Below are 27,130 nucleotides of genomic sequence, written 5' to 3' on the forward strand. Positions count from 1 at the left end.
TAATCAGATACTTCACAAATTTTATTATGTCGTAATAATTGTACTATCCCACTTAGAAAAATAACATGCCTGTAGTTAAAATAGAACTTGTTGACAACTTAATAAACTTCTTAAAAAAAAAATTAGCGGCTTCGTTGCAGATTTGAAATCTAGGTTCTATGTCACGCCTGCACGTGTTGATTGATTATTTAGACAGATAATCGTAGACCTTCTAGAATGTGATCTGTTCAAAGAAAGGAAGCATTGATAGAGGATGTGTGTTAACAAAATAAGTAAACTCAAGACAACTCTATCAAAAATCCAAAAATATGGTGCAAGTAACAGTTAAAACAATGGTTGCAACATTGTAGTTTTTAATAGGCAAAACTACTCAAACATTGCAACTGCATTAAATTCACATAGATAAAGGTTAGCCAACTTCAATTGTTAGTTTCAACTCGTAACGCAAAAAGGTGGTTGAAAAAAGTTTTCGAAATTTTATTATTATTTTATATTGCTTTAAAATGAATAATTACTTGTCATTTTTTCATTTATCCAGTTCTCTCTTGGTGCAATGCTCATACCATATTTAAAAAAGAGAACTTAGAATTGGACTGTGGAGGCGAGACAACACTATACACTACACGTAGCGGTGTCTCATACTTTAAGGTGATTAGTATCCAGCGCGCAGTACCCTCATAAATTCCATTGTCAATAAACTTCCTCGTCTGCTAGTTTTCCTTTGCCTCGTTTCGTACCCATTCATTCAAATTTACTTTAAGACCTTTCTATTTTATGGTTGTGACGTCCACTCGTCACGAGGGTAAGTATTAGATCACGGATAAGGTATAATAAAACAATCTAGTTATGTTCCGTAATCGTCGCGCTGCACGTCCGCTCGGTTCGGCCGGTTGTTTCCTTCTACCCCCACCTCGCGCCGTGCGCGCACGACTATATCATTTATTTATACATATGTAGTTATACATTAATCATCACACCTTTCCCTTTTTAACAGATTCACTGGGTACATTTACAAAAAATATTACAACAAAAAATCACATATCAGAATTACACAAAAATCAACAAATTTAATTTATAATTACGATAATTCGATAATATATTTATAATTCGCTATCAACACTACTATTATTAATTTCAACCGAATCCGCATTCATATTCTCACATACTCTCCATTCACCTTCAGTCCTTTTTAAATGTATTATGTTCCTTCTCAATTCTTGCCCCGTTTCATCGTTCCTTAAATTATATTCTGGTCCGCTACTGTTTATGACAGTGTGCGTTGTTGGATTAAAGTTTGTAGAAAGTTTGTTTTCTTTCACCATATTCTTGACATATACCTTTTCTCCAATTCCTATATCCATATCTCCTGCTTTCCTTTTCCTATCCTCATATTCCTTTCCCTTTTCTTTCATTATTTTGTCTTTGTCATTTGTTTCGGATATCGACGGTTTTTCTAAATCTGAAAGGGAAGGTATTTTATCCCTAAACTGTCTACCAAAAAATAACTCGGATGGAGTTTTTCCAGTGGTTGAATGAGGAGTGCTATTATACATTGTTAGATACAATAATAAGTCATCATACCAATTAGACTTCTCGCTTTGGCTGATTCTTAGACGTTTAAGAATGTCGCGGTTCTGTCGTTCGACTTCCCCGTTTTGTTGAGGGGAGTAGGGTGTAGTGTAAAAAATGTGTATTCCTAAGTTTCGACAAAAGGATTGGAAATCTTCACTAACAAACTGTCTGCCATTATCTGCAGTAATGGTGAGGGGAGCACCTAACCTAGAGAATATTTCTTTTAAATTTTTTATTGTTTCGACAGATGTAATTGTTTTCATTACTTTTATTTCTTTGTATCTGCTATAGTAGTCTACTATAACAAAAAGGTGATGACCGCTAGGCAAAGGACCTAGGAAATCAATTGCTACGTCAACCCAAGGCTTTGATGGCAGCTCACGACGTTTCATTGGCAGTGGAGGATTCGGTGCAGAAACAAGGGTGCAACCCTTGCAACTTTTAACCATTTTTTCAGCATCACTGTCAATTTTAGGCCACCACACCTTGGTCCGTAAGCGCGCTTTCATAGCGCCGATACCAGGATGTCCCTCGTGGGCTGCCGCCAATACTTGGTGACGCAAATTAAGAGGTATAACAATCTTAGTCCCTCTTAATAAAAGGCCTTCATGCGTCCAAAGTTCGGTTTGGAATATCCTATAAATATTTATCACTGGATCCCAGTTATTCGATGATAAAGCTTCTTTAACTAGTTTAATCTCATTATCCTGAAGGGAAGCTTCTGTCATAATATCCATCCCTATGGCACAGGGTCTGGCAAGTTGAACAATTTGATTAATGTGGTGTTCATCTTCAAACGGTTGGGGGTTATTTGTGGCACATAATCGGGATAAACAGTCTGCGATATTTGTTCTACCTGGCTTATACAGCACCCTGAAATTATACGATTGGAGGCGTAGTACCCAACGTTCTATTCGGGCACAAGGTTTTGAACGACTGCCAAATATAACCTCCAACGGCTTGTGATCAGTCACCAAATCAAATGACTCTTTGCCGAATAGGTATATCTTAAAATGTTCGACCGCCCAGACCAGTGCAAGTGCTTCTTTTTCAGTCTGACAATATCGTTTTTCTACATCGGTTAGACTTTTATTACCATAAGCAATCACTCGAGGTCCGTTATTGTCAGATTGAATGAGCACTGCACCTAGGCCTACCGGACTAGCATCAGCCATTACCGTCGTTTTATCATTTGGATCATAATATCCGAGTGTGTGGATATTACTCAAAGATTCTTTGAGCGATTTAAATGATTGGCTTTGTTCAGGACCCCAATGTGAGCCGATTGCCGCTTTTTTACCCAATTTAAGGGTTAATAGTCTCCTAAGGGGTTCTGATTTAGTAGCCATATTGGGAATCCACTTATTTACATAATTGATGAGCCCTAAGAAACTTTGCACTTCTTCAATTGAAGACGGTTCTCTAAAGTTTTCTACAACTTTTACATAACTAGCTAAAGGCTTAATACCATCAACAGACAATTCATGACCGAGGAACTTTATACTCTTGACATTAAAAACGCATTTGTTTTGATTTAAGAGAATATTATTTTCCTTGAATAAAACTAACACTTTATTCAATCTAGCATCGTGTTCGGAATTGCTTTCCCCATACACTACAATATCATCAATGAAATTTACAACACCATCACATGGTAAAAGAATCCTTTCAAGAATTTTTTGAAAGTGTTCCGGAGCACATGAGATGCCAAACATCAGTCTTTTATAACGATACAGACCTTTTCCAGTAATAAATGTTGTAATGTCTCTAGAGTCTTCACTAATTTCGACTTGATGAAACGCGTCTTTAATGTCAAGCTTGGAAAATACCCTAGCTTTTTTAAATTTAGGAAGTAACTGGTCCATGGTAGGCAAAGGGTGATTTTCTCGTACTATAGCCATGTTGGCACAACGCATATCTACACATACCCTCACATCACCATCTGGCTTAAGAACTGGCACTATCGGCGAAACCCACCCGGATGGAAATTTTACTGGTTCAATAATGTCTAATTTAACAAGTTCGTCAATTTTATCATTGATTTTCTCTTCCAACGGAATAGGTACTCGCCGACAAGGTTGAGCTACCGGTTTTACAGTTTTATCAATGGATATGTGAAGTTGTATATTTTTTATTTTAGGAAAACTGTTGTCACTCACCTGGTAAACCCCTAACCCTAGTTTAAGAACCTTAAGAGACATGGCAGTATCTTTTCCCAAGAGATCTCGTGTGCCACCTTTTACGACATAAAAGGTACCCGATTGTACTTGGTCTCCTATTTGGATATCAGTATCGAATGATCCGATAACTGTCAGAGGTTTATCGCTGCCGTATGCGAGGAATGTCTTGTCCGGTTTACAAATTTGATTCCTAGCTTCGACCCTGCACGTTTTTAAATAATTCCAAGTCTTGTCACTTAAAATATTACATTTACTACCCGAGTCAATTATCATATCTATTGGGACACCTCCGACATTACACTTCATCGTAGCGTCGGCATCTATGTGAAATATATAATTGACCCCGGTTTTAGCTTGAGATTCTTCATCCTGATTGTTCCCATATCTATTCTGATCATTGTTGGATCTCCTCGCTCTTTTATGTGGGTGTCGATTTGTGGCCGTCAAAATAGAACTTTTCCTTTTGCTCGCCCGAGTTCGACATTTGCTCCTAAAGTGGCCAACAAATCCACATTTTAAGCATTGTTTGTCCTTCGCTGGACAAACATTACTGTCTCCAGTATGTTGTATACTACCACAACGCGAACATCCTAAAATCTCAGAATCATTTTTTTTCACATCCATTTTGTTTATAATAGATGTTTGACTGGCCTGACCATAGTCACTGAGCTGTCTTTCGACTGCTTCAATGGCATTTGCCTGAGCTATAATTTTTTCGAGGGTAGCATCATCGCCTAATGTAAGTATTTTCTTTCTTAAGTCTTTGGAACTACATTTTTCTACGATTTGATCAATAATATTATCCTCTTGATTAACAAATTTGCATTTACTACCCTGGTTACGTAGCCGCACCAGAAACTTCTCAAATTTCTCACTCGGTTCCTGTTTTAATAATCTAAATAAATGCCGCTCGTAGATTTTACTTTGCTTTGGTGAGAAATATTCATCGAGTTTTTTTATAGCAATCTCGTATTCATCACCACCGTGCTCGGCTTCCTGCTCGTCCGGTAAGTTATGGTATATCTCTTGTAACGTCAACCCTCCTAAGTGTAGAAGGTTAGCCTTCCGCTTTTTTGGATCGCTAACATCCGTAGCTGTTAGAAAAATTTCTAACCCACGCTTCCACTTTTCCCACCGCAAACCCACAGATGCAGGTTCACCTTCGCAATCAAATGTTTCAAGCGGTGGTATTTGGGACATTTTTGGGCAACCTGTGACAATAGCACATCGTTAGTACCAACCAACATTTGTCAGTTTACTACTCTGTGCACAACTTAAATAACATAGTCATTGACATATATGCTTAGAAATAGTATATTATTAGTACCAACCGATGTTATCGGTTTACTACTCTGTGTACACCGCAAATTATTAAATAGTACCAACTAGCATTGCTAGTTTACTACTTGCATAAGTACAACTAAATTATTTATTTATTAGTACCAATTGACAGTGTCAATCTACTACTCCGTCCAAGTAATGCACTCTGTTTATTACCAGCCAAATATAAATTTAGCTTAATACTAATAGCTGATATTCACTAAAAGTGTCGCTAAATATCATGTTACATTGTTGTGAATTGCTTAGCACCAGCCTTTCATCGCTTGCTATTGGAATAAAGAGGGTGGGAGTAATTAATCATAACAGTTTTTGTATAGATCAGATAAGTAAGTGCCCACGTACTATTCGTTGACATTAAAATTAATGTACCCATATGCGGGAAGAAATGTATAATCCTGATAAGACTCTTAAAACATTTTGGATTTAGGTAAATTTTATAGACACGTGAATGTTCGTAAATATTTATACCATGTCCTTGAAAATTGATCAAATTTCATCAAGTTAAAAGATAAGAATTTATAATATAGTTTTATTACAATGATGAACTCGAATGCACACTATACACATAAAAGTAAAACACACAAATAGGTTAGGCACTGACTTATTAGCTCTGTTCCTCCCCTTCTCCTTTTCCCTTATTATGTATATATTATGGAACTTACCCGTAGACTCGTCGCCACTTGTGACGTCCACTCGTCACGAGGGTAAGTATTAGATCACGGATAAGGTATAATAAAACAATCTAGTTATGTTCCGTAATCGTCGCGCTGCACGTCCGCTCGGTTCGGCCGGTTGTTTCCTTCTACCCCCACCTCGCGCCGTGCGCGCACGACTATATCATTTATTTATACATATGTAGTTATACATTAATCATCACAATGGTATTCCAATAAATAGTATCCAAGCTGCCCACATAGACCTTCAGAGCTAGTATATGATACCTGCAACCCTACTAATATTATAAACGCGAAAGTTTGTATGTATGGATGTTTGTTCTTCTTTCACGCAAAAACCACTGAACAGATTTAGATGAAACTTGATACACAGATAGTTTATAAGCAGGATTAACATATTTAGTCCAAATTTAATGTTCCCCTGGGATTATTACCAATAACAGAATAACAGCTACTAATATTATAAGCAAGGATAGTATGATTACTATGCTCCATATTAGGCAAGTCGACAAACTTTACCGTTCACTTCATGCCTAACTGATAAGTTAACGTTACTTAGTAACTGCCTGGCTAACTACAGTCATTACCGAATTAACTGCGGGCTTAACGACTAAGGAGTTAACGAAGTAACATAACTACTGGCTTTAGCAGTTCTATCCTTTAGAAGTATGTGTTGCTAAGCACAATGTGTTATGGCACAGACGTGAGGTATGAATGCTGTTATTTATTCTTATGACGTGTATACGGTAAGTCTTTACGAAATTACTACTGAAGGTACAGAAATATGGATATACACAAATATAAACAACATAACATATTCTCTTTACATGACATCAAATAGCAAAAAGTTTTTTTTTTGTTCAAAGAAAATTTTTAAAAGTCTTTTTTCTATGTTAGTTCCTGTTGCTTATGTTCCTTTATTAAACTACTCCCACGGTAAGAAATTTAATGTTTGTGTCACGTGTGGTTTCATTAAAGTTATATGAAAAAACACACCCAAACTCAGGTCAGGCGTCGCGCACCGTGTCTTTACCGCAGAGATGACATACCTATACCATTCTGTTTTTCGTGCAATCAGAAAATTATACCATTCGGCCCTAGGAGTAATCAGAAAAAAAAGAATTAAAAAAATGCCCCTGTAGGAAATGTTTTCCTTCTTCTTTTGTTGCAAAAAGAACTCTAATAATAGTAAAAAAAAGTTTGTTTTCCATCGAATGTACGGACGTAGTTTATTATTAATGGCTGTAGTTGGTTCAGTATTACAGGAAAACCGCTTGACCTAGATTCAGCTCGAGTCTTAAAGCTCTTGGCCATTGTACCGACGGGAAATTAAACGCATAAGAAAATGACACTGTTTTTTTTTCATAATAATTAAATTATTTATAGCTTAGCATAAACATAGTTTCAATATTAAGGAAATACAAGACAGTTAATCAGACGCTTAGCCCTAATAGGTGTGCGATTTTATGTTTAATTTAAATAAATGTTAAATTAAATATTTCATTGATCTAAAACACCCGATGTCACTAGCAAGAATAAAATTGTAATAAATCAAACGTTTTTTGAAAAATTCAAATTTAAATTTGTTGTTCTTTTCTTGTTACTGGCCAGTTCAAATATGAAATTAAATAAATCGATAAATCCTTTTAGTCGAGAGTATTTTAGATATACAAACTCCTTGGTCGATTACTTGGTATGTTTCCAAGCTTTGCTTACATGGTTATCTAACATGACTCTTAATAATGTTTACAACGGCGAAGGAATATCGTAGGAAGCATTCCTACCACAAATAAATTATAGAGCCATGGGCTACACATTACTTGTGTTGTTAAAATATAAATTTGTTCGCTGTATGTTTACGTATAACCGTGACCATGTAAATAAGATCTACGTTTCATTACAACAGAAAACGGCTCACGGTATTCATTAACAAAAAAATACTTCGAGTGGTTTTAATATTAATTAGAAGTTTCCCTGCGTCTTGTAGGGCATTATAATAATTCTATTAACTAGAAATCTAGTGCAAACCATTACACGACATTCTAAAAATAACGTTTTAATAAACACAAATCATTTCTACCGATACTATCAAGCATAGTTACGACGTCGTTAATAATAAACTTTGTGAGATAACTCCGAACACGGCGGTAGAAAGCTCTCGTATAGATTATCAAAGTATTTAAATCCTTACTTAATAATAAAGTGAGGTTGCTGAGTGGTAAACGCTACCGTTCGACATAATTCATAGACTATAGAATATGATATGGCTAGAAAATTACCATAATTAACCTGCCTCCTCGCAATGTAAGACTATTGCAGAACAAGCGAGATAGCGCTCTATATTTTGTAGAGCGGCATCTCTTTACAACAGCAAGTCTTGCTTTAATATGTAGTGAGAGTTGAATAGTAGGGGGAAAGATAGAACAGTTACAGACGTCGTATGTGTGTTCCATATGTGCAGAATTTAATTTTATGCCTGTGTCTACTAAGTACCGTGATTTGCTTAGTAGTTCGATGACCTTTAATTATGCGTACGTTTGAGGTTACGGGTTTAAATCCGAAACATGTCACTGTTGAAAAAAGTTTCCTTAATTTTTCTTTATTTACTCTAACAATCCGAGACTAATTGGGATATGCTTTTTAAATCTATTAACAATTTTGTATACAATGTCAATTGCCAGTTATTGTTATTATTAGTACGAGAGTTAGTTACAAAGCCTCTTACCCTCTTTGGGCGATGATACACCTACTTTCAACGCTTTTTAGGCAACTGGCCCAGATACGGAACTGTTGACTGACCTATTTTTTATCGCGATAGCATGAATAACTCTCATCAAAATTTTGCCGACGAAACACTGGCCGGTTTTGAAACAAATATGCATTTTAATTAAGAACTCTACGAAACAAAAACAGTATTCTGCGAAGGAGTTTTTATGTTAGCCTATCTACCTATTTCGGTGTATATTTTATGGCAAATGAGTATTAAAGTAGTATATACTAGTAAGTACTTGAGCAGTGTGTACATGTGTTTCGATTTCAATAGAAATAAACTCATTGTGTGTATGGGAAACACATCCGAGATTACAAGAACACAGTAAAAATGACAATTCGATCGACAACTTTTTATAGCTATTTGTTCGAAGTCAAATTGTTCGTAAATGTGAGATAAAATGTCTCTATAAATTAAAGAATATGAGAGAAAACATCAACATTCTATGAAAGGCATTTTACTTCCTTCTTTTCATTAAAAAACTTGAATCAGTTGTAAAATAAATAAGTAGTGTATGGTGCCGGCATTTCCTGTTTCTCATAAGAAATGCTTTTACAGTTTTAAATATATTTGTTCAGGGCGCCTGGTACCACGACATTAAGCAATATTATTGACGATGCGTGCGAAACTGTGGCAGCGCTCTACACGGTGTAGAGCGGCATCTCTTTTCCACTGCATCATTAATCTTGCTTTAAAGGTGGTAGTAGGTCCACAGGTAAATACAATCAAGTGAGTGAAATTAAGAGTCGCTCAGATAGTAGTCGTGACAGTAAAGTGCTGTGAACAGTCGGTCTCGCGCTGTTGCAGCCGCCGGTCGCCACTTCACGATTTCTCGTGATGTCCACGTTAACGCTACTTACTCTCATGCACCTCGTTAGCCACCATTTACGTACGATAAAACGATTATTACGGCCGTTAGGAGAATCTTTAACCTTATAGTCCGCTTTTACCATTTATAGACTAGAAAACGATGAAAAGTACTTTTATATGAGTGCTCTATGTTCCAGATATAGAGATCATACGCATTTCAAAGACGAGTAAAAGGAAGATTGGGTGTTTAGATAACAATTGTATACAAATAGGGAATATTCTTACGCCGCTTTGGGAACGAATTGTGAAATGCTTTTCTAATATTGACTGACTCACATCGACTCTTTTGTCGATTGTTGATCGTTGAACAGTATGACATAAAAGTCATAATACCGTCTGCTATAAACCTCTTTTGAAGACTTGAATGGAGCTGGGCATGACGCTAATTGTGATATAATTAAGGGCGTCGTAAAACCTCTCATGAAAGCATGACACAACAGTTCGATCACACAAACAAGAGATGTAACAAAGAAATATGAAAATAGGCTTCACTTGTTTTATATAACGGTTTCAAATGAAGGTACCTTAGAGAATAAACGTAATCATATTAAAATAACCTAATTTTAAAGCCTAAAGGGTTCGGAGAAAAATATATTTATAAATTAGAGTGCAATCTAATAGAATATCTATTCTTACGCTTTCGAAGACTTATTCGAAGATTTTTTTAAATTAAAACATTAGTAACTTTGTACATACCTACGAATGTTATGACTTACTATTGTGTGTATAAAATATAAAATCAACAATGTATCTTGCGGTCTAGCTCTACATTTGAAAGGCCAATCACTGACAATACTTTACTATATAATGGTATGATATCAGAAAGCGCATCTCAGCATGGAAAGCGCTTCAACCCGTTAGTGCAGTGGCTGCACCCAGCTTTCCAATCGCCTCCAGCCAGACCTAACACCTGCCACGCATTTATCTGAGCTTTCTATATCCACGCCTACTTTATGGACCCTAATCTCTGCACACTTGTGCTAAATGTGCTCTTGAATGAGGTACATAGGGTTTAACAAGAATACGGCTCGGATTAGTGAATGCAGTCGGCCTTAGCGACATGCTAATTTGTTGGATTTAGTGCTTTTAGTCTAATATTCATATCACCATGCCATATTCATAATGAAATTTTTGGGTGAATTGTAGACTTCATTTTTGTGCATCAGTAATGGTAGAATGTAAATAAGTCATATCATATCATATTTCCTTCTGACGTTTAATATAAAATCTATACAGATTTTTTTAATGATATAAATTTACCTTATTCAAACAGAGTTTTGATTGCATTCAGCCAAGTTAACTGTAAAGAGAATCAAAAATTACTGCCTTAGCAAGTACGTGTTAAGTGCTTAAAATTTCGTTTATATTTAATGTCATTATACAGTGACCTATAAAAGTTCCGTGGAGTATTCTCAAGGAGAAAATTGATCGTCGTGATTGGGTGTCATTATTACGGTAAAAAAGATCTCAACTTGTGAGAAAAAGTCGTGTCATTTTTGTTGACAAAAATTACTTACTTTAAAGTAGGGAAAGAGGTTGTTTATTGGGTAAGATCTTTAAGTACTTATAATTAATGGAAAAGGTTTAAATAGCGACCAGTATTGGTTACTAGAAAAGTGAATCTAAGGCTAAGGTCATACTATGATAGAACTGCTGAGATTTTTAGCCTTATTCCGGGTCTCCAGAAAATACATATACATGTATAAGTCGTGGTAACGGTTTTACTTGCCTTAAATTCGAAGGCGTTATAAACTTTTTTAGACAAGTCAAAGAAAAAGTCGCGGCGTTTTAAGCGCGGTGAAGCATTAGCGTTAATTTAAAAGCTTGTAAGTCAACATAGCTTAAGGTTCATTTTAAACGACTATTGACATTCGTAAGTCTACTAAATACCAAAGTAAGTCGAGATCTAAAGCGCAGGCAATTAACGATAGGTAATCTGAGGTATTGATGATGATAGGCGATACCAGTGGATGCACTCATGCGCAGAGATGTTGACTTTATTTATAGAATGCTTTAATTAGGGTTCATTAGACCGCAATACTTATACGTACTGAGATTTTTTGCTAATAAAGCTAGACTTATATATGACTGACTTCATGATAGAAAAGTTTTATCTTAAGAAGGATGGAATCTATAAGAAAGAGGGGAGTCTGTGTGTTATTTCTTGAAATATTTGTTTGTAGATACCTAAATACAATAATATTTATGTATATATGAGTTAATAAAGAAAGGAAGGAAGTCGGTGTGGTTGATATATAGTTATATTTTTTCTGAAACCACTTATTAATTACATATATTGTATTTTACTTAATGTATTGAAAGTGGAAGTGCATTATATACGTTATTTTCATCGACAACGCGGCATCAACCACTAACACGATAGTACAATGATTGATCGCCGAGTTCAGTTGTTTTTTATAGCTTTGGCTCACGGCTCCGCCTACGATAATATAAAGGATGTTCTTACATTAACCGGGGAAATAATCTAACCCGTATCGTAATTTGGAATTTTCCGATGCGTATTTTATTTATTAAATATTCACGATTAGAACCCCATTTGTATTCAAAACTAGTGGAGATATTCCAATATATACGCGTAAGTAAACCTTTACTAAATAAATAATTTACCAAAGTGATCTAAATCGCGGGAGCAAAACGAACAGTCATTTTTACATTCCAATTATATGTAATATTGGATTAAATAAATTGACATTAGGAAACAGAGAATATATTAATACCGAAAATTGGATATATCTTAGTCTCCTAAGAGAACAATCTCTCATCACGATAGTTGTCAAGGTGTTTACGAGTTAGCTTGATTCTTACATTGTCAGTTCTAACAACAAGTTTGTGTATCAAAGAAAGGAGAATGCATATGCAGTGAACGGCCTCGGCAACCTGACTATAGCATGATTTTCGTGACTGCCTTTACCTAGTTACTTAAAAGAACAAAACTGGATCAGGGTAGGAATATAATTCACCTATATATAATTAAATAATAACGAAGTATCATATTGTTGGCGTATATACGACAATACTACCTTAAATTAACATGATAATATAAATAACAATACATCTCTCTGTAATAAATACTGCATAAATGAATAATAAACGCGTAACCATATTAAATTGAGTTATAAACCATTATTATTCATATAAATTATGTAAAACACATGCATGGGCCTTTTATGATTTAAGTAATACCTACATATGATGCAATAAACTAGATCGATGGTTAAATTATGTAGCTGATGTGTTTATGTGATTAGCGTCTCATGCGAGATCGATGTGTCGACCGAGAAAGTTATTTATAGGTATAATAATAACGTGATACATATGTAATGAGGCATTACTCATAGCATTCACATCTGCAGTCTGATTTCGATAGCAGTCATAACATTGACTGACAGAAAAGGAGAGTTATCAGATAGTGTGGTGGTAAAACTCGAAATATAAAAGTATGTACTTCCACTTATATATGCGCGTTGGTACGTATATTATAATGCAATTACCTGAAGAAGTCCTTAATCGCGGTATTTGAGTTTGCGACTCATCGTTTCAGATTTCACGTTTTGTCTTGCTCTGATTGCATTAGTACTCGATGTTTTTTTTGGGAAAGCGACAGTTACTTTCATAGATTGGTCACGATTATTTGTGATGTACCAGATCTACTCGATTTGTATCGATAAAAATATGGATAGTTTGCTTTTTATTAAAAAGGTCTAGCTTGGCTGGCTTTCTTTATTGGTGGCATTGAGGTCTAACGCAGTTGACCACAGTGATTGAAACCAGCCTGCAATGGCCTGCTGTGGTTTGGAGAGGGATCAAACGGATCTCGTTTGCCAGCTTTCTTAGTATAAAATTATCGAGTATCGGCGGTGAAAACGATTCACTGTATCTCTAACCTAGTGATATTTGAAATTGGAAATCCGTGTCGTTTTATTTGTAAGTGCTTCATTGAAATAATAAAAAAGTATGAAAAATTTAATAAACAAAAGCTTTTGAGCCCCGTATGTTTGTAGATTTAAACATTTTATTTTATTTCGCTGGCCGCGTAACCGGAATACGGCGGTGTGATATTCATGTCGATTTTGAACGTAAATTGCGATTGGGTAGAGATAATTAAACTTGGTCGGCTTGTTTAGCAAAAAATCACAGAAATATGCATTTCGGAGCGTAGCAGGAATGTTACGGATAACAGGCGTGAAATAAACTTTCTCATATTTGAGAATGGTACAGTTATAGATTAAGATTAAATGTTTACGCTGTGAACTATCATAATGCTTGGAATTTTCTTGTATTGATGCGGATCTCTTTGATTTGGTGAATCTCCAGTGTTAATGACTTTTATGTACGTACCTATCTTGATTTACATTTTACTACTGTCTTTTGTTCCTTCTAAAACTCATACCAAAATACTGATGGCAGAATTAAGAAGTCGTGGCTGTAAAAGAGATTATTTTATTAAACCAAACACGTCTCTCACATATAAAACTTTCCACCTTTCTGATGTTATTTTTTATTTAACATTAATTAAAATGTTTGTAGTTTAGTTGTAGTTTTTGGCTGAAATCTCAATGTTTTTATTCACCCGTAATAAAAGGCTTGTTGTTTAACAATTATTACGCGGTTCTAAAACAGACCAATAGCATATCAGGTCAATACAAACAAGGTTAGTTCATCTTGCATAGCGTGACTGCAAGTGGACTGTGTCCAGTTGGGTCCAGTGTGTAATGCGCTAGGTTGATCCTCCCATCTTAATTACATATGGCGGGCAGCAAGGCGCTCGTTACCTAGCAACGAGATGACAGATATAGATATTCATAAAGTATGCTTTATTTTTTTATCTGTCACTATGCAGATCAAAAATATTTTTGTTTTTTGCCTCAGCAATGAGATTCGATCATAGTTTAATCCCAACTTATAGAAGAAATGAACATGATGCTTTAACTACTTTATAAAAGTTAAGTACTAATATCAACTAATTGTATTCAAGAGTCTTTTAAACCCTATAGTGATTGATAATCGCTGCAAATATGAACCTACTATTGGTGATGATAATAATTCCAGGGCTCCTTTCATCTCTGTGCCTACCAGAACTCAGATGTACCAGATAAATATAAGATGGAAAGGATAATTTATAACCCAATCGTGAACAGAACGACCTATATCGAAAGTAGCATCACGTTTCTGTATTACCTTTGATTGAAAGCTTAAAAGCATTCACTGTAATTAATAGCTATACTTCGACTATTTACCAAGGCTGAGATTTTCTGGGTACATTTACGTTTGAGAAGGAGAGGCGTAACAGGGCCATTCGTCTCGTGTCCCAGGCTGCGTGTGCGCACGTGCCGATGTCGCTCTGACTTACTGCGCACGCGATCGCATCTAGTGTTCACACCATGCTTTAGTGGATACTTAATGTTTTATAACTTGAGTTTTATTATTTTTGTCTTCTAATAATAGAATAGAAAAGAAATATTTTTAGTATGTTAATCTGTCTATATAGATTTCTACCGAGATTTTAATCGAAAGCTACGGGTAGTCGTCTAGTATTGGAAAGTGGATAAAATAATTACACTAACTGACCTTTGTATGTTTAAGCGTCTGTTACAGACACCAATTACTGTCAATAAGGGATTAAAATTATCATTAAAATCGCAAAATAGAAAATGAGCACAACTAAAGCAATGGCCTATAAAACTTAGATTTCTAAACCTGCATCTATAGATCAGCAAGCGGATCAATGCATCACTATAAGACTCTCATAAACATTTAATAAAACGTTTACATACGAGTGTTAATAGTTTTCTCTGTCATTATCAGACGCCTATTCAGTTGTGGAAGAGAGATGCCTCTCTATGTCACGTGATGCGCTGTCTCGCTTCCACGATAGGGTCTTTCACTTAAAAAAACTTTACACCGCCAGACAGATTTCCAATAAATATTGGATTCGTAATTTTTCCTTTATCTCGTAAACAAAAAATTGAGGAGGATACAGTGATTTAAAATCTCGTGTGACGTCACTTACCAGTACAATTTTTACTAGCAAGTGATGTTATTTGCCCTCACTACCAAACTTAAGTGATTTTTATCTTCCTTTTTTTTAATGATTCGATAAACTGAAAAGAACGTATTCAATAGTTTTTGGAAATCTGTCTGATATCTAAACAGATTTATACTATAAGATTTAGTCAAAATCCCTATTGCAGTAATCTTTGTTTACGACGTGGTAGCCTTCCTGACCTAGATAGAAGGGGACAAAGCTTTTCACAAACATTGTCTCTCTACACACGAAGCAATAATAAAATGATAGCACAATCGTTTTTCCCTTCCGCCGCTTGCCTTATGCGGTCATTTATTGCTTCTATCACGTGTACTCCGACCACTTTCTATTTTATTTCACGTCGTCCATCTACACAGACGGTTATAACTTGGTTCTAGAGAATTATGTCCTTGTATGTACGTTTGAAACGATTTTTCGAGCCTACTTTCTTGTAGCCGTTTATGGTAAATGAGATGATTTTAAAAGGGAGTTGGTTTGTTTCTTTCTTTGCTAATTGCGATAAAACTGTTGATTTAATTTGGTTGTCAATGTTAATGTAGATTTAGTAAATGATATCACACGTAGCAGTTGTCTGTATGTGAGTGCACGGAGTGTGACTAATCGATAAGTTAAGTTAATTTAAGTGTGTTGTGAAATATAATTTCATATGCACCGAGATAAAATGTGAACAAATACTTAAATCGTATTAAAAATATCAACCTAAATTCCAGAACTAATACTGGACTAAGATAAATCACATGTATAATATAATTATTAAAACTTTAATCTTCAGCTCTTCGACAGGCACTGGGAACCTATACCTCTACCTACGCCTCTTTAAGAAGATAACAGGTGTGAAAGCGAGACAGAACTACATAGTATAGAGCGGTGTCTCTTTCCCACAGATCTTTAAGAGGTCGTGTAGGCGTTGTACCATTTATACAATTAACATTACGACGGCCGTGAAATTTATTCTTAAAGACGAATGTTAAATATTGATCTCTTTTGACCATACTTTACTATAATAAACCTTAACGCTCATAACAAATGATAATAAGCTTAGTCGACGACTTGTATAGTATGCTTTTAGAGATGTTATTGTGTAAATATATCTGTCCGTTCTGAAATCTTTATGTCTCAGAAGAGTAATGTTAATGGTATTCTGCTTTTAAGCTGATTATTTAGGGCAGGTATCATCATATAATTCATCGACTATCGACAAAAAGAGAAGGAACAAGTTTAAATAAATTTTTGTCCGTAAAGTAAATATGAAAGTCTGTAAAATTCGATACAAGGAGTGAACATTGAACAACCTGAACAAAAAAAACTTTTATAGATGTTTTTTTTTCTTATTTTTCTATCGATGCAAAATTAATATCCGTGAAATAAATAATAGTAATCTGTAAAACTTGGCATAAAGTGCGTTCACGGTCTTTATAAAAAAAATAAGTGTATTTTCTTTAAAAACTTTAAATTGGATTCGGCATTAGTATAAATTGCATTTTCTTTGATGTTCATTTAATTACAAATAACCGAGTTTATGAACTTAAATTTATAGATTTATATTTAAAAACTTATAAACTATAAAAATTGAATGGCTTTTTTATGACATTACCCGATGAGAACATATAATAATGTTCTATCATTTTTAATGAATCGAATAAAATGAGTAAATAACTTTATTATTCTTTTAATAAATATAAGGCTTTCTCGTGGGGTCTAGTACTCGTTATTAGCTATAAATAGAATAAGTGACGAGTCCGCAGGATACCGTTCACGCATGACTAGGTGTGAGGTATGAGGCAGCAAAAAAATAAGACATGGTCATCGTTCTTAAGACCTCATGGTTTTATTACACCGTCCACTCTCGCATTTAAACGTAAATGGAAACGCGATGAGCTTTCAAAGTGCCAATTCGTTGCATATATTGCAATATCTTCATACATCTACATTGCAATGTTTTGTGCTTGCTCTATTTCAATAAATAAATTACAATTCTCATTTTGAAACGTTTTAGGTATTTTCAAAACTATTGTATTGCATTACGGTTATGCACATCAAATTTTAAGAAGCTTCGAAATTGAATTTCGAATTTTTGAAATTAGATCACTTTTGTGACCACAAATGCTAAAAGTATAAAGTAATGCTTGGCTATAGATACTAGAACGAACAACGTATGTGATGGAATGCATCAGATCTTTGTCTTTGAGCATAATTCCGTTAGCTTTATTATCTATGATATTTATAGAGCAAGAAAGTACATACTGGCTGTTTACAAACCTCATGGTCTCGTTAAAAACAAACCACAAAAAAAAAATAGAATGTCGTAAGTTTATAAAGATGGTGTGTGACTTACATTGTATTTGCATAACACTCAGCTTTGTATGCCTTCGTAACTTATTTGAAGAGAGAACACATTTATTTTTAATTGTACACGAGAGGCGAAAGTGAAAGGATTTTGTGATGTGCCTGTACTTGTTACTTTTACTTGTTATTTTGATTGCAACCAAGGGAAAGGGAATTAGCACGTCACTAGTGCTAATTAAGCATGAAGACACACCATGTTGTAATTATGGTAATAGTGCAAAATGTTTAATATATTGATGGGCGTTTTATTTTTTATTCCGATCCAAATAACAACGCGGATGTTTCAAATAATTTGAGTAAACTTAATTAAGGTACAGAAAAACATATATTTTTATGATTGCTGCTTTCTTTATCGTGTAGTTTATATTACAGTATAGTTAATACTACTAAACAACCTCAAAAAAAGCAGAGGATAAATATATTGTCCCTATCCTTCAATATAAGTTGCAAAATGAAGTTTAGTCGGAATATAAGGTTCTGTGAATATACATTTTCTGCATAAGCTTACAAGCGTGTAAAAGACAGTAATAGGTTTCAAGTGACATTTGCTCTGACGTATGCGTCAGCTGATCGGTTGTCAAGCATGGTCACTGGCGACTGGCTGTAGCCGACACATTACAGATGTTGGGAAAAGATCTAATTTAAACTGAGTTCCTACGTATCGACACACCCTTATTCAGAGACATTATTTACTATTCATTCAAGCTTAAATGATGCAAAGGTTTTCAAAAAAAGACACGTTAAAGTGATAATAAATACTTAATAAAATAAAAGATTTTATCCAATTAATTTCGCGCCTATTTTTGGGATGACCTGACCAGTGTCGATCCCAACCGGAGTCTTTAATAATGAGCTGACGCGGTAGCGTAGTCGCGAGTGAAATTTCTGTAAACTCTGTGTCAATAACCATTTAGTGAGTTAGGAGAGATTATCTAGCTAGACAAACAATGATGAAAACATATTTTTACTTGACTGGCCAGTTTTTCTTGTGATTAGTGACCCTGACTGCTATATCGGGCTCGATTCCCACCAGGGACAAGTGTTGTTATGATAAGCACAATTTTGGGTGTAATTTACCTATATTATGTATGTATTTAAAATATAAGTATGTAATACAAGATTTGCTTAGTTTTAGACTAGATGACGTGTTGTGATAGTTGTAGAATATTATATTACTCTTATTGTGTGTCATTAATGGGTTATAACTAATGTTGATATCCTTATTGTTTCAGAACGAGTGAGCTGGTCGCTCTTATAGCAGTGTCATGCACGTTATTCCTGTTCCTCCACACACGAGACCTGAGCACCAAGCTACGCCGCATGGAGGGCAGGCTTAACGATGACGTCACAGCCTTCAATCACCTTACAGACAGTGAGTTATATAATAGTAATTGTTTTTTTTTTCTGGAGAAGGTCAAAAATAATACCAGCCTGTTTATGTCCTACAGCTGAGCACACTCCTCTTCAAGTATATGGAAGGATAGAGAATTGATAACCCCGCTAGGTCACTTCGGTTTGGCGATTTCAAATCTTAATATTTGGAATCCAGGTATCCTTACGATTTTTTCTTTCACCGTTTGTCAGTGGTCTTAGAAAAAGTAAGAAAATACATATAACTTTAAAACAGTCACATTGAACGCAGAGCCGCACGTTGCTTATCTGATTTTCAAGCTTTCCATTTCAGTATTTCATTTCGTTTCATTTCAAACGTAACGTTAATAATTGAATACCTAATGATAACGTATAATTATGTGTTTATTATTTAATGACCGACTTCCGTCAAATCATGTCTACTACGAGAGATATAAAATCAAAACAAGTTAATTTAATAAACACCTGAGGTAATACCCACATAATATGTTACTTCAAAACATAGAAACTTAATTACACCTCACACTAACTTTCCCAATAGGTACGATTTTAATGACTCATTCCCATAAGTTTTATTGATCACCTCAAAAACATCAGTAAACAAACTTCGTGTAAACTTCGAACAATCATCTATAATTAAAGTTTAGAAAGTCGTTTTATGACGTAAATAAGTCGAAGTAAACATAAACAAATTAAGTTTCCTGAATTAATTAGTTATAAGTAACATCAGCAAAGAAAATGTAGGGGCCTCCCACCTTTTTGGACTTTAAAAGAGACTGCGACCCCTGAGTTTGTTTCGACATTTCTTCTTAGGGTAGTCAGCTAGGAAATGTCGGCTCCATCGTTCTCAAAAAAGACATGTAAAAGTGATAAAATATCCTATTTGCAGAATAAATAATTTCATTTCATTTCATTTCACCACGTCTTATTTCAAGTAAAACTGTTGTATGTGGTAGCAAATGACCATCTCGTAGAGCTGCATCTCTTCAACAAATGAAACGTTTTTTTTTCAACGACTCCCACATGACGAAATTTAATCCACGCGTCCATTCAATCACATGCACAAAGACACCCACAAAACAAGCAGAATAGTATGCAAGTATAACAGAGTAATTTTGAACGAATCAAGTAATTAACAAAGAAAAAAGTTGAACTCTTGCAAGTTCGTTGCAGTCAGTACACGACTTCGTGCTTTTAGTGCATACATGCCGAGCCTATTAATCTGACGAGTAATAACGATCGCATTGTAGATATTGCCTAGGAAATGACTCAATCATACCCCGATCCTGTCTAGATACCAGCTAATTGAAGCAGGAGTGTCTGTAGCGGTGCCTTTGTGGAGCGATGATCAATGATCGTGCAAGCTCCAGTGGAAATATATTGATCGCGGATTAATGAGCTGGCTAGGAATGCCTTTTTAAAGTGATCAGACTATTTTATGAGATGAGAGAGTCCACCTATGTGATAAATAGATTGATTTTCTGGTCGGGTGGGTTAGAAGGACTCTTTATGGGCAGAAAAAAGGTTGAGGCACTATATGGCAGTACACACGTAGAATAGTAATGGATTTTATTATGTCCAAGAGCTGCTGAATGTCTCCTAGTAATGTAAAGGCAAATTAAAGAAGACAGCTTGAAGTTCCTTCGGTGCCATATTTACAAGAACGGTTGAATGACAAAAACGGAAGATGACAAACATATTTTAATGTTCTTGTAGGGTCGTACTGTATTTGTCATTACAGGGTTGAATGATACAGATCGTAAATAATTTCTTAAAAATACGTGACTCTAAGGAATGGTCACGAGTTTGCCATGATCATGAGAGATAGATCATGATGAGAGAGGCGTTAAAAGTTCTGGAACAAAATTTTAAATTATGAACTCTAATGTAATCCATTAAAATCTTCATAATGCTTTAATGGCCTAAAGGAGGTCTTAATTGAAGGCCTGTGACGTAACCTTCGTGATGCTCACACAAAACAGTTTTTTGCTAAACAATAATGCATATCGTGAGCAATTATCGTACATGTTAATTCGCTTAATATACTCACTTCCTATTCATATATAATTTACGCTGTTAATAGTTTAAATCGTTCTATTGTTTGTATTGTAATAACGACAAAAAGTGATTTAAAACTATACATTATTCAGCCGTAAGAACATTTCGTAATTGCGTTTTGTTTGTTCGTCTAAGATGTACCTAATGATACATGAAATTCAATTTGTTTTTCGTGTTACATATTCACGCGTTTGTTGTTACTGACAGCCCGTGTAACAACATTAGCTAATACCATTATAATAATATAATTTTATTCGTGTCTTCGTTCGTGATTTTTGGTTTTTGATCTTAACTCTTGTGATAAAAATCTGTGAGTATTAAATCTGTATAATGTGACAGTTTAGTGCATTTACTTGGTCCTGTTGAAAGGATTTCATGTCATCTTTTTTTTACTGGCCTTTAGTAATTATGATGATACAAACAAACACTTCAGTTTTGTTTATTTATAATGATGATAATAAGTTGCTCAAATGCAGGCATGCGTCAAATGTTATGCAACAAAGCTTCTCTCTATTAATCAAGCGCATAGGCAGTACGGCAGCGTCAATCTATCACCAAAACAAATGACGACTTGGGCATTCCAGCACCTCTTGTAGAAAGTTTGTGGCCGTTGTGGAAAAGGGACGCTGATCTACAATCTGTAGTGCGCCGTCACTCTTCCACAAAGACAATAAAACCTACTTATAGGTAGATGCATATAGCCCTCATAATTCAAAAAAAGAATACAAGAATAACAAATGACGCTTGGTCAAGCCATTATTTAAAAAAGTAAACAAATGTTTTAAGTCAACATATTTTATTGTTTATGACGAACATAACCAGTAAAGTTTAACGAGATCGTCGGATGTAACTGTATTAAGTCTGATAACGATCTAGTGACAAGTAAAATATTTGCGTGTCGTAAATAATGACATCAAAATGTGCATGGGAATTCTCCGGTTTCAGCGACGCAATTAACCGGCGTCCGTAATGGTTTAATTAACTATAAAAGACATTCTTGTGGCAGAATTAAAATAAGGATTTCAAATTATTATCAGAATTTCTTTGTGTTATGGAAATAACAGGTTTTTTTTAAAAGATACAGTTACTTGAATCACTTATATTATAGTTTGCAATAATCACAAGGATTTCACGAAACTGTATTTAAATAAGATAAGCTAATGGAAAGTCTTCTTCAAAAATAGCTTGCTGGTTGAAAATGCTACTTCACAAATAAAATACGCGTATTATTTGTTCACATTTTTTTTAAACTTTCGTGATAACAATACTAATTTAAAGTTCAAAAGATGTATGAATAGAGACATTAAAAGAATTAGGTTAAATTCGAAAATGGCGACCGCTCTCGGAAAGTGCGTGAGGTTATTTCATTACGCATAATGTCGACCCATTGTCTGTCGCGTGCATCGGACGAACATGGCGGGCGGGAACTCGACCGAACTTTCACTGCTTCAGAAAAAAAAGAATGAATGGTGCGTCTCTAGTGATCCGGGCCGATACCGTTCACTAGTTAGTTTCGTACTTTCGTTCGTTCTTTCACCTAGCCCTGCGGTTGCGGTTTTTAAGTAATTCACTGAGCATTATTCAGACCGTTCCGTGCCAATGATTTACTCGATCAGTTACACAATTAAGTAAATTGTATTTATTTGCATCTCGTTTTACAATCGACGCGTGCTTTCTGAACCTGTCATGAACTCTTTATTTTTTAACTGGTTTTGAAAATGGAGCTAAACAAGTTGACTTAGTTTTGTTTCGATTTGTACGTGATTTCTGGCGATAGTAGTTTTGTTTCGTAATAATATAAAATCTCCAACAATAAAAAAAAAGTCGTATTAGATTCTTGATTATCATTGGAGTAAATTATATCTAAAGTAGATTTGAAACCTCTGCTCATACCCTATGAAAACTTGGTATCTGGGGATTCCCCTAAAGTAGTGAAAAAAAAAGTTTAGAAGACTTAGAGAGAAAATATCCGTTACTCAGTCCTACCCATTCCCGCATGGTATTGGTAACCGCAAAGTGTTTAGACGGACATGCGCATACGCACGTACTAACATTGCAATACTTCCTCATTGACTGCTCTCGATTGCTTCGATTAGGCTATACCAGATAACTACGTATCGTAAGCGGGGCTCTTTATTTACAGTAAGAGTTATATAACCTGGTATTCATGGTACCATACGATTATAAAAGCTGGTATAATCTATGTATATATGTAAGATTAGGTAAATTGAATTTAGAACAGAACGGAGAAGCGAGCGGAGTTACTAACCATTCCATGGCTTTTGTGTGCGATCAGCCGTGGGTTGGATCGCTGCATAGGACAAACATTTGTGGAAGGTTTGTCCATATCGCAGTGGGGTTGGTCGGTATCAAAATAAACGAAAAAGATTTTGAACAAAATACTTAGTTCTAAAGCTATCATTTTTAAAAAAAGTATGAATAATGTTCAAAGAAACATAAAAGTTCTTAATGCCCATTTCAGGTAACACAGAACCTTATCACTTGTAAATACAGTTACACTAGTACTAAATCTACATAATTGCAGCGAATTAAATTTAAACATTAGCGAGTGCCTAATAGTTATTAAATTATTGTATACACGATACTTAGCGCTTGTGCTGTGTAATTATGTTATGATTGCCGGGCATTGGCGGGCGATGCCGGGGCAATGTATTTGTATCGGCCGGTGTAAATTGCAGCTTTCGGTCGGTTTACCCTATGATTCTGTTGTATAACGTGGGTCATTATGATAATGAATGCGGTCATAGAGCTGACCAAACCGTGAACAGTTCGTGTATTATTTGTGAATCTGTAAACATTAGGTCGTTGAACAAATATGGGAGCAGGTTCGCGGTTTGCGGAAAGGTTTTCGAGTTTATTTGATGCCACACAACTGGATCTTGTATTATCGTTAGCGTGTTGTCAATAAACGTAAAGTAAATTGATACATTACATTGCGGGAAAAAGGAATTATTTAATTTCATTCTTACAAAGAAAAAAAGGTGTCTTCTATGCATGATCGTGATGGTGAATTTAATACCTGTGTCATGGGAGGGCTTTAGAAACGTTCTCTAAAGTCTCTAAAGTCACATGCGAAAGCAACTAGACTCAGGACAAGCTTTCGTGGATCAAACTAAACGCAAGTCAAACGCGTTGATCGAACTCGCGACCCGTCTGAAATAGCAGCCACTAGGTTATCTACAAACTTATATTTTTTGCTTCAATATCTAACGACATTGTAATGACAACTAAATGGTTATCGGTACAATTATCCCACTGAATGCTGTAGGTAGCTGATGTTTTCTGCCTCAAAAAGGTTTAACACACCGATTGATTTTGAGATTAGCATAATCTTAGATAAAACCTTCTTGGGCTTCGAACGTTGGTTCCAATGCTCCCTGTTATTCCTTAAAAGGGAGATAGACTCCAGTGATTGGGTGTTAGGGTCAACAGTCGCTGCGTGTAAAATACACTCGGTTCTATTTGGTGAGGCTGGATTGAATTGTTATAAGAAATACGAAGATAGTAGATAAGAAAAGTAAAATTTCTTACAATTTTCAGAAGGTTTAAATAGGCTGCATTTTTCTTCACATTAAGTAAAGGATGTGTTTTTTAAAGAACTTTATTTAAGTAACGTTATGCAGACTTCCTTCGAAGAAACATTCATTCTTACTCGCAAAACAATTAAAAATCTTGTAAGGCTTATAGGCCGCTGAAGTGGCCTTACTAACACACCTTTGAAAAATTCTTGCACACGTTATTTTCCTTCACCATTTTAGTAAGTCCATCAAAGATCTCAACATAGTTGAACCAAATATTCATCACAACATCGATGATGAGGTGTTTTTAGCGATAATCTAGTGGTATAGAAATAGTTCCACTAGATGTTACAGCTGCATGATATCATACAAGACACTAATTACCTGTCTACATCTCCCTAATACTAAGACACCCATTAAAAATACATTGTAATGTATCACAGATGAGTCGCTACCTCGTTAGTTTTACAGGAGAGAGGAAATAGACATATCATCAACTTGTAACGGGTCATAATCGCACAACCAGTGCTGTAAGCAAGCTTCCAGATAAATAGAAGCTTCAGACTGTTATACATTAAGTTACATAGTTAAATGCGATTACTGTGAGATTGAAATGGAAAACTGTCGCTGTTGAAATGAGACAAATGTATGCGTATTTTAGTTTACTCCTAAACAAAGAGCTTATTATCATAGTACGGTATACCGTACTATGACGGCACACACCGAACTGATCCATAGATCAGTTCGGTGAGCGATTGCCCCTAAAATTGTAATGAATATATAGTTATTCTTTAAAAATGTAATTTGTTGCCTTTTATGCTGTTTCAGATGCTACTTATATATTGTAAATATATTTTCCTCTATAACTCATTTGTTTCTCGGTTTATTATGATTACCAGTTAATGTAGAAAAAAAAATAGACGATTACGATGTTTTTAAGAAAACATTCACTATGCACCTGTTTTATTCAGATTTTCAGATCAACACCTGTTCAAAACTGTTTGAACACAGTAAGCTGTTACTCTAAACGTCTACGATTTATGACGCTTCAACAACCGTCACCAGTCACGTATCAAACCAGATAATTCTCGTAACATAAAAATCCAATTATACTTTTTGCTGAACTACCGAAAGACGAATAAAGAAATCCGTGTTAATGCCGCACATAGAATTAAAATGAAGTATAATGCCCGTAGTCCACGGGCGCAGGAGGGCAGACGGTTACATTTTATGATAACGCGCGTGCGTGAACATTGCTGCATCCCGTTACATGATGGTGCGCTCTACATTACGATTTATTAAGTTTTGTGCGTTACAATGCTTCGTATATAGGGCGAGCCCTGCGTACGTGTCTTATTAACTCCAAATGAAGAGTTACACCACCGCAATCAACGCTAACGTTGTTATGCAACTCGGTACCCGTCTATAGGTGCAGGTAAGTACATTTTGACGATTTTTGATTTGAATTTCGAAACCTTCAGAACACTTTAGATAATCTCGCACTACCACGGTGAGCTATCAGATAATATTCAAGATTTATTGAATAGTTCCAAGTTTAATGACTTGTTCACATTGTTTCAGACTCCATTGTTGTTTCAAGGAGCCAGTGTTGAGAATAATTTAATTTAACTTCGCCGTAGTATAATAAACCCCGGTTACACGTAATATGGAGATTACAGACGTGATTGTAGGAGAAACAAACAAAGGACTTGTTTGGTGATTATAGAATGACGTTTGGCTGTCGCAAAATGGGCAAATGCATGATGACATTGAATATAAAACAATTATGTATAATACGGAATTGAGGACGTAAATACGTAATATTATGAGTAAATTATATAATAGTTGGCGTTATTACTTTAATTCTAGTCACAAGTCCCTGACGCCGAACTGTGCGTGTATTGTTTAACTCGTATTTTATTTATCGTTCTCGTGGAAACTACAATCACAAAGACAAGAGTAGGTGAACGGATTAGGTCTTCCATTTAGATAGGCAAGGGACCAAAGTGAATGGCTGAACGAGAGGCCTAAACTATTTCGCAAGCTGTAAATGATTCGACTTTCTCAACAGTTATACTAGTCAAAGTGAATCCATCCTAAATTGACAGCCACCTGACGTTTTTATCTCTAGGTTTTGCACCACCTACTTAAGTATTCACGATTCTCAACCACACAAAAAGTTATATTGAATTTCGTGAAGCTTAAGATATAATCAATCAATTCGCAGCTGGATAAGTTTTGTGAAAAAATAACACAGTTGTACGGAAATTGCAGGCTCTACAGTGGTCTGATAACGGGGCGTGTCGTAACAGTAAATATGAAGAAATCAACGAAAAAACTTT

General features: G+C 35.2%; 2 protein-coding genes across 4 annotated transcripts in view; one reads left to right on the forward strand and one right to left on the reverse strand.

Annotated features, from left to right (window-relative positions):
• LOC113501315 (heparan sulfate 2-O-sulfotransferase pipe) overlaps positions 1–27,130 on the forward strand; it is a 91,395-nt gene that overhangs the window by 26,337 nt on the left and 37,928 nt on the right. For all 3 annotated transcript variants that reach the window (XM_026882436.1, XM_026882438.1, XM_026882437.1), the window contains one exon: positions 19,053–19,192. In XM_026882436.1, the coding sequence (XP_026738237.1) occupies positions 19,053–19,192 (140 nt within the window). The remainder of the gene's footprint in view (positions 1–19,052; positions 19,193–27,130) is intronic.
• Positions 1,088–5,970, reverse strand: LOC113501313 (uncharacterized protein K02A2.6-like). The gene is made up of 2 exons (XM_026882430.1): positions 5,756–5,970; positions 1,088–4,963 (listed from the first exon to the last, which is right to left on the reverse strand). The coding sequence occupies exon 2, from the start codon at positions 4,950–4,952 to the stop codon at positions 1,101–1,103; it is 3,852 nt and encodes a 1,283-aa protein (XP_026738231.1). The 5' UTR covers positions 4,953–4,963; positions 5,756–5,970; the 3' UTR covers positions 1,088–1,100.

This window comes from Trichoplusia ni, chromosome 15 (assembly GCF_003590095.1).
Source record: "Trichoplusia ni isolate ovarian cell line Hi5 chromosome 15, tn1, whole genome shotgun sequence".
Taxonomy (NCBI): domain Eukaryota; kingdom Metazoa; phylum Arthropoda; class Insecta; order Lepidoptera; family Noctuidae; genus Trichoplusia; species Trichoplusia ni.

Coding starts and splice junctions, on each gene's coding strand:
- LOC113501313 (XM_026882430.1), bottom strand. CDS start 4,952: ATGTCCCAAATACCACCGCTTGAAACATTTGATTGCGAAGGTGAACCT.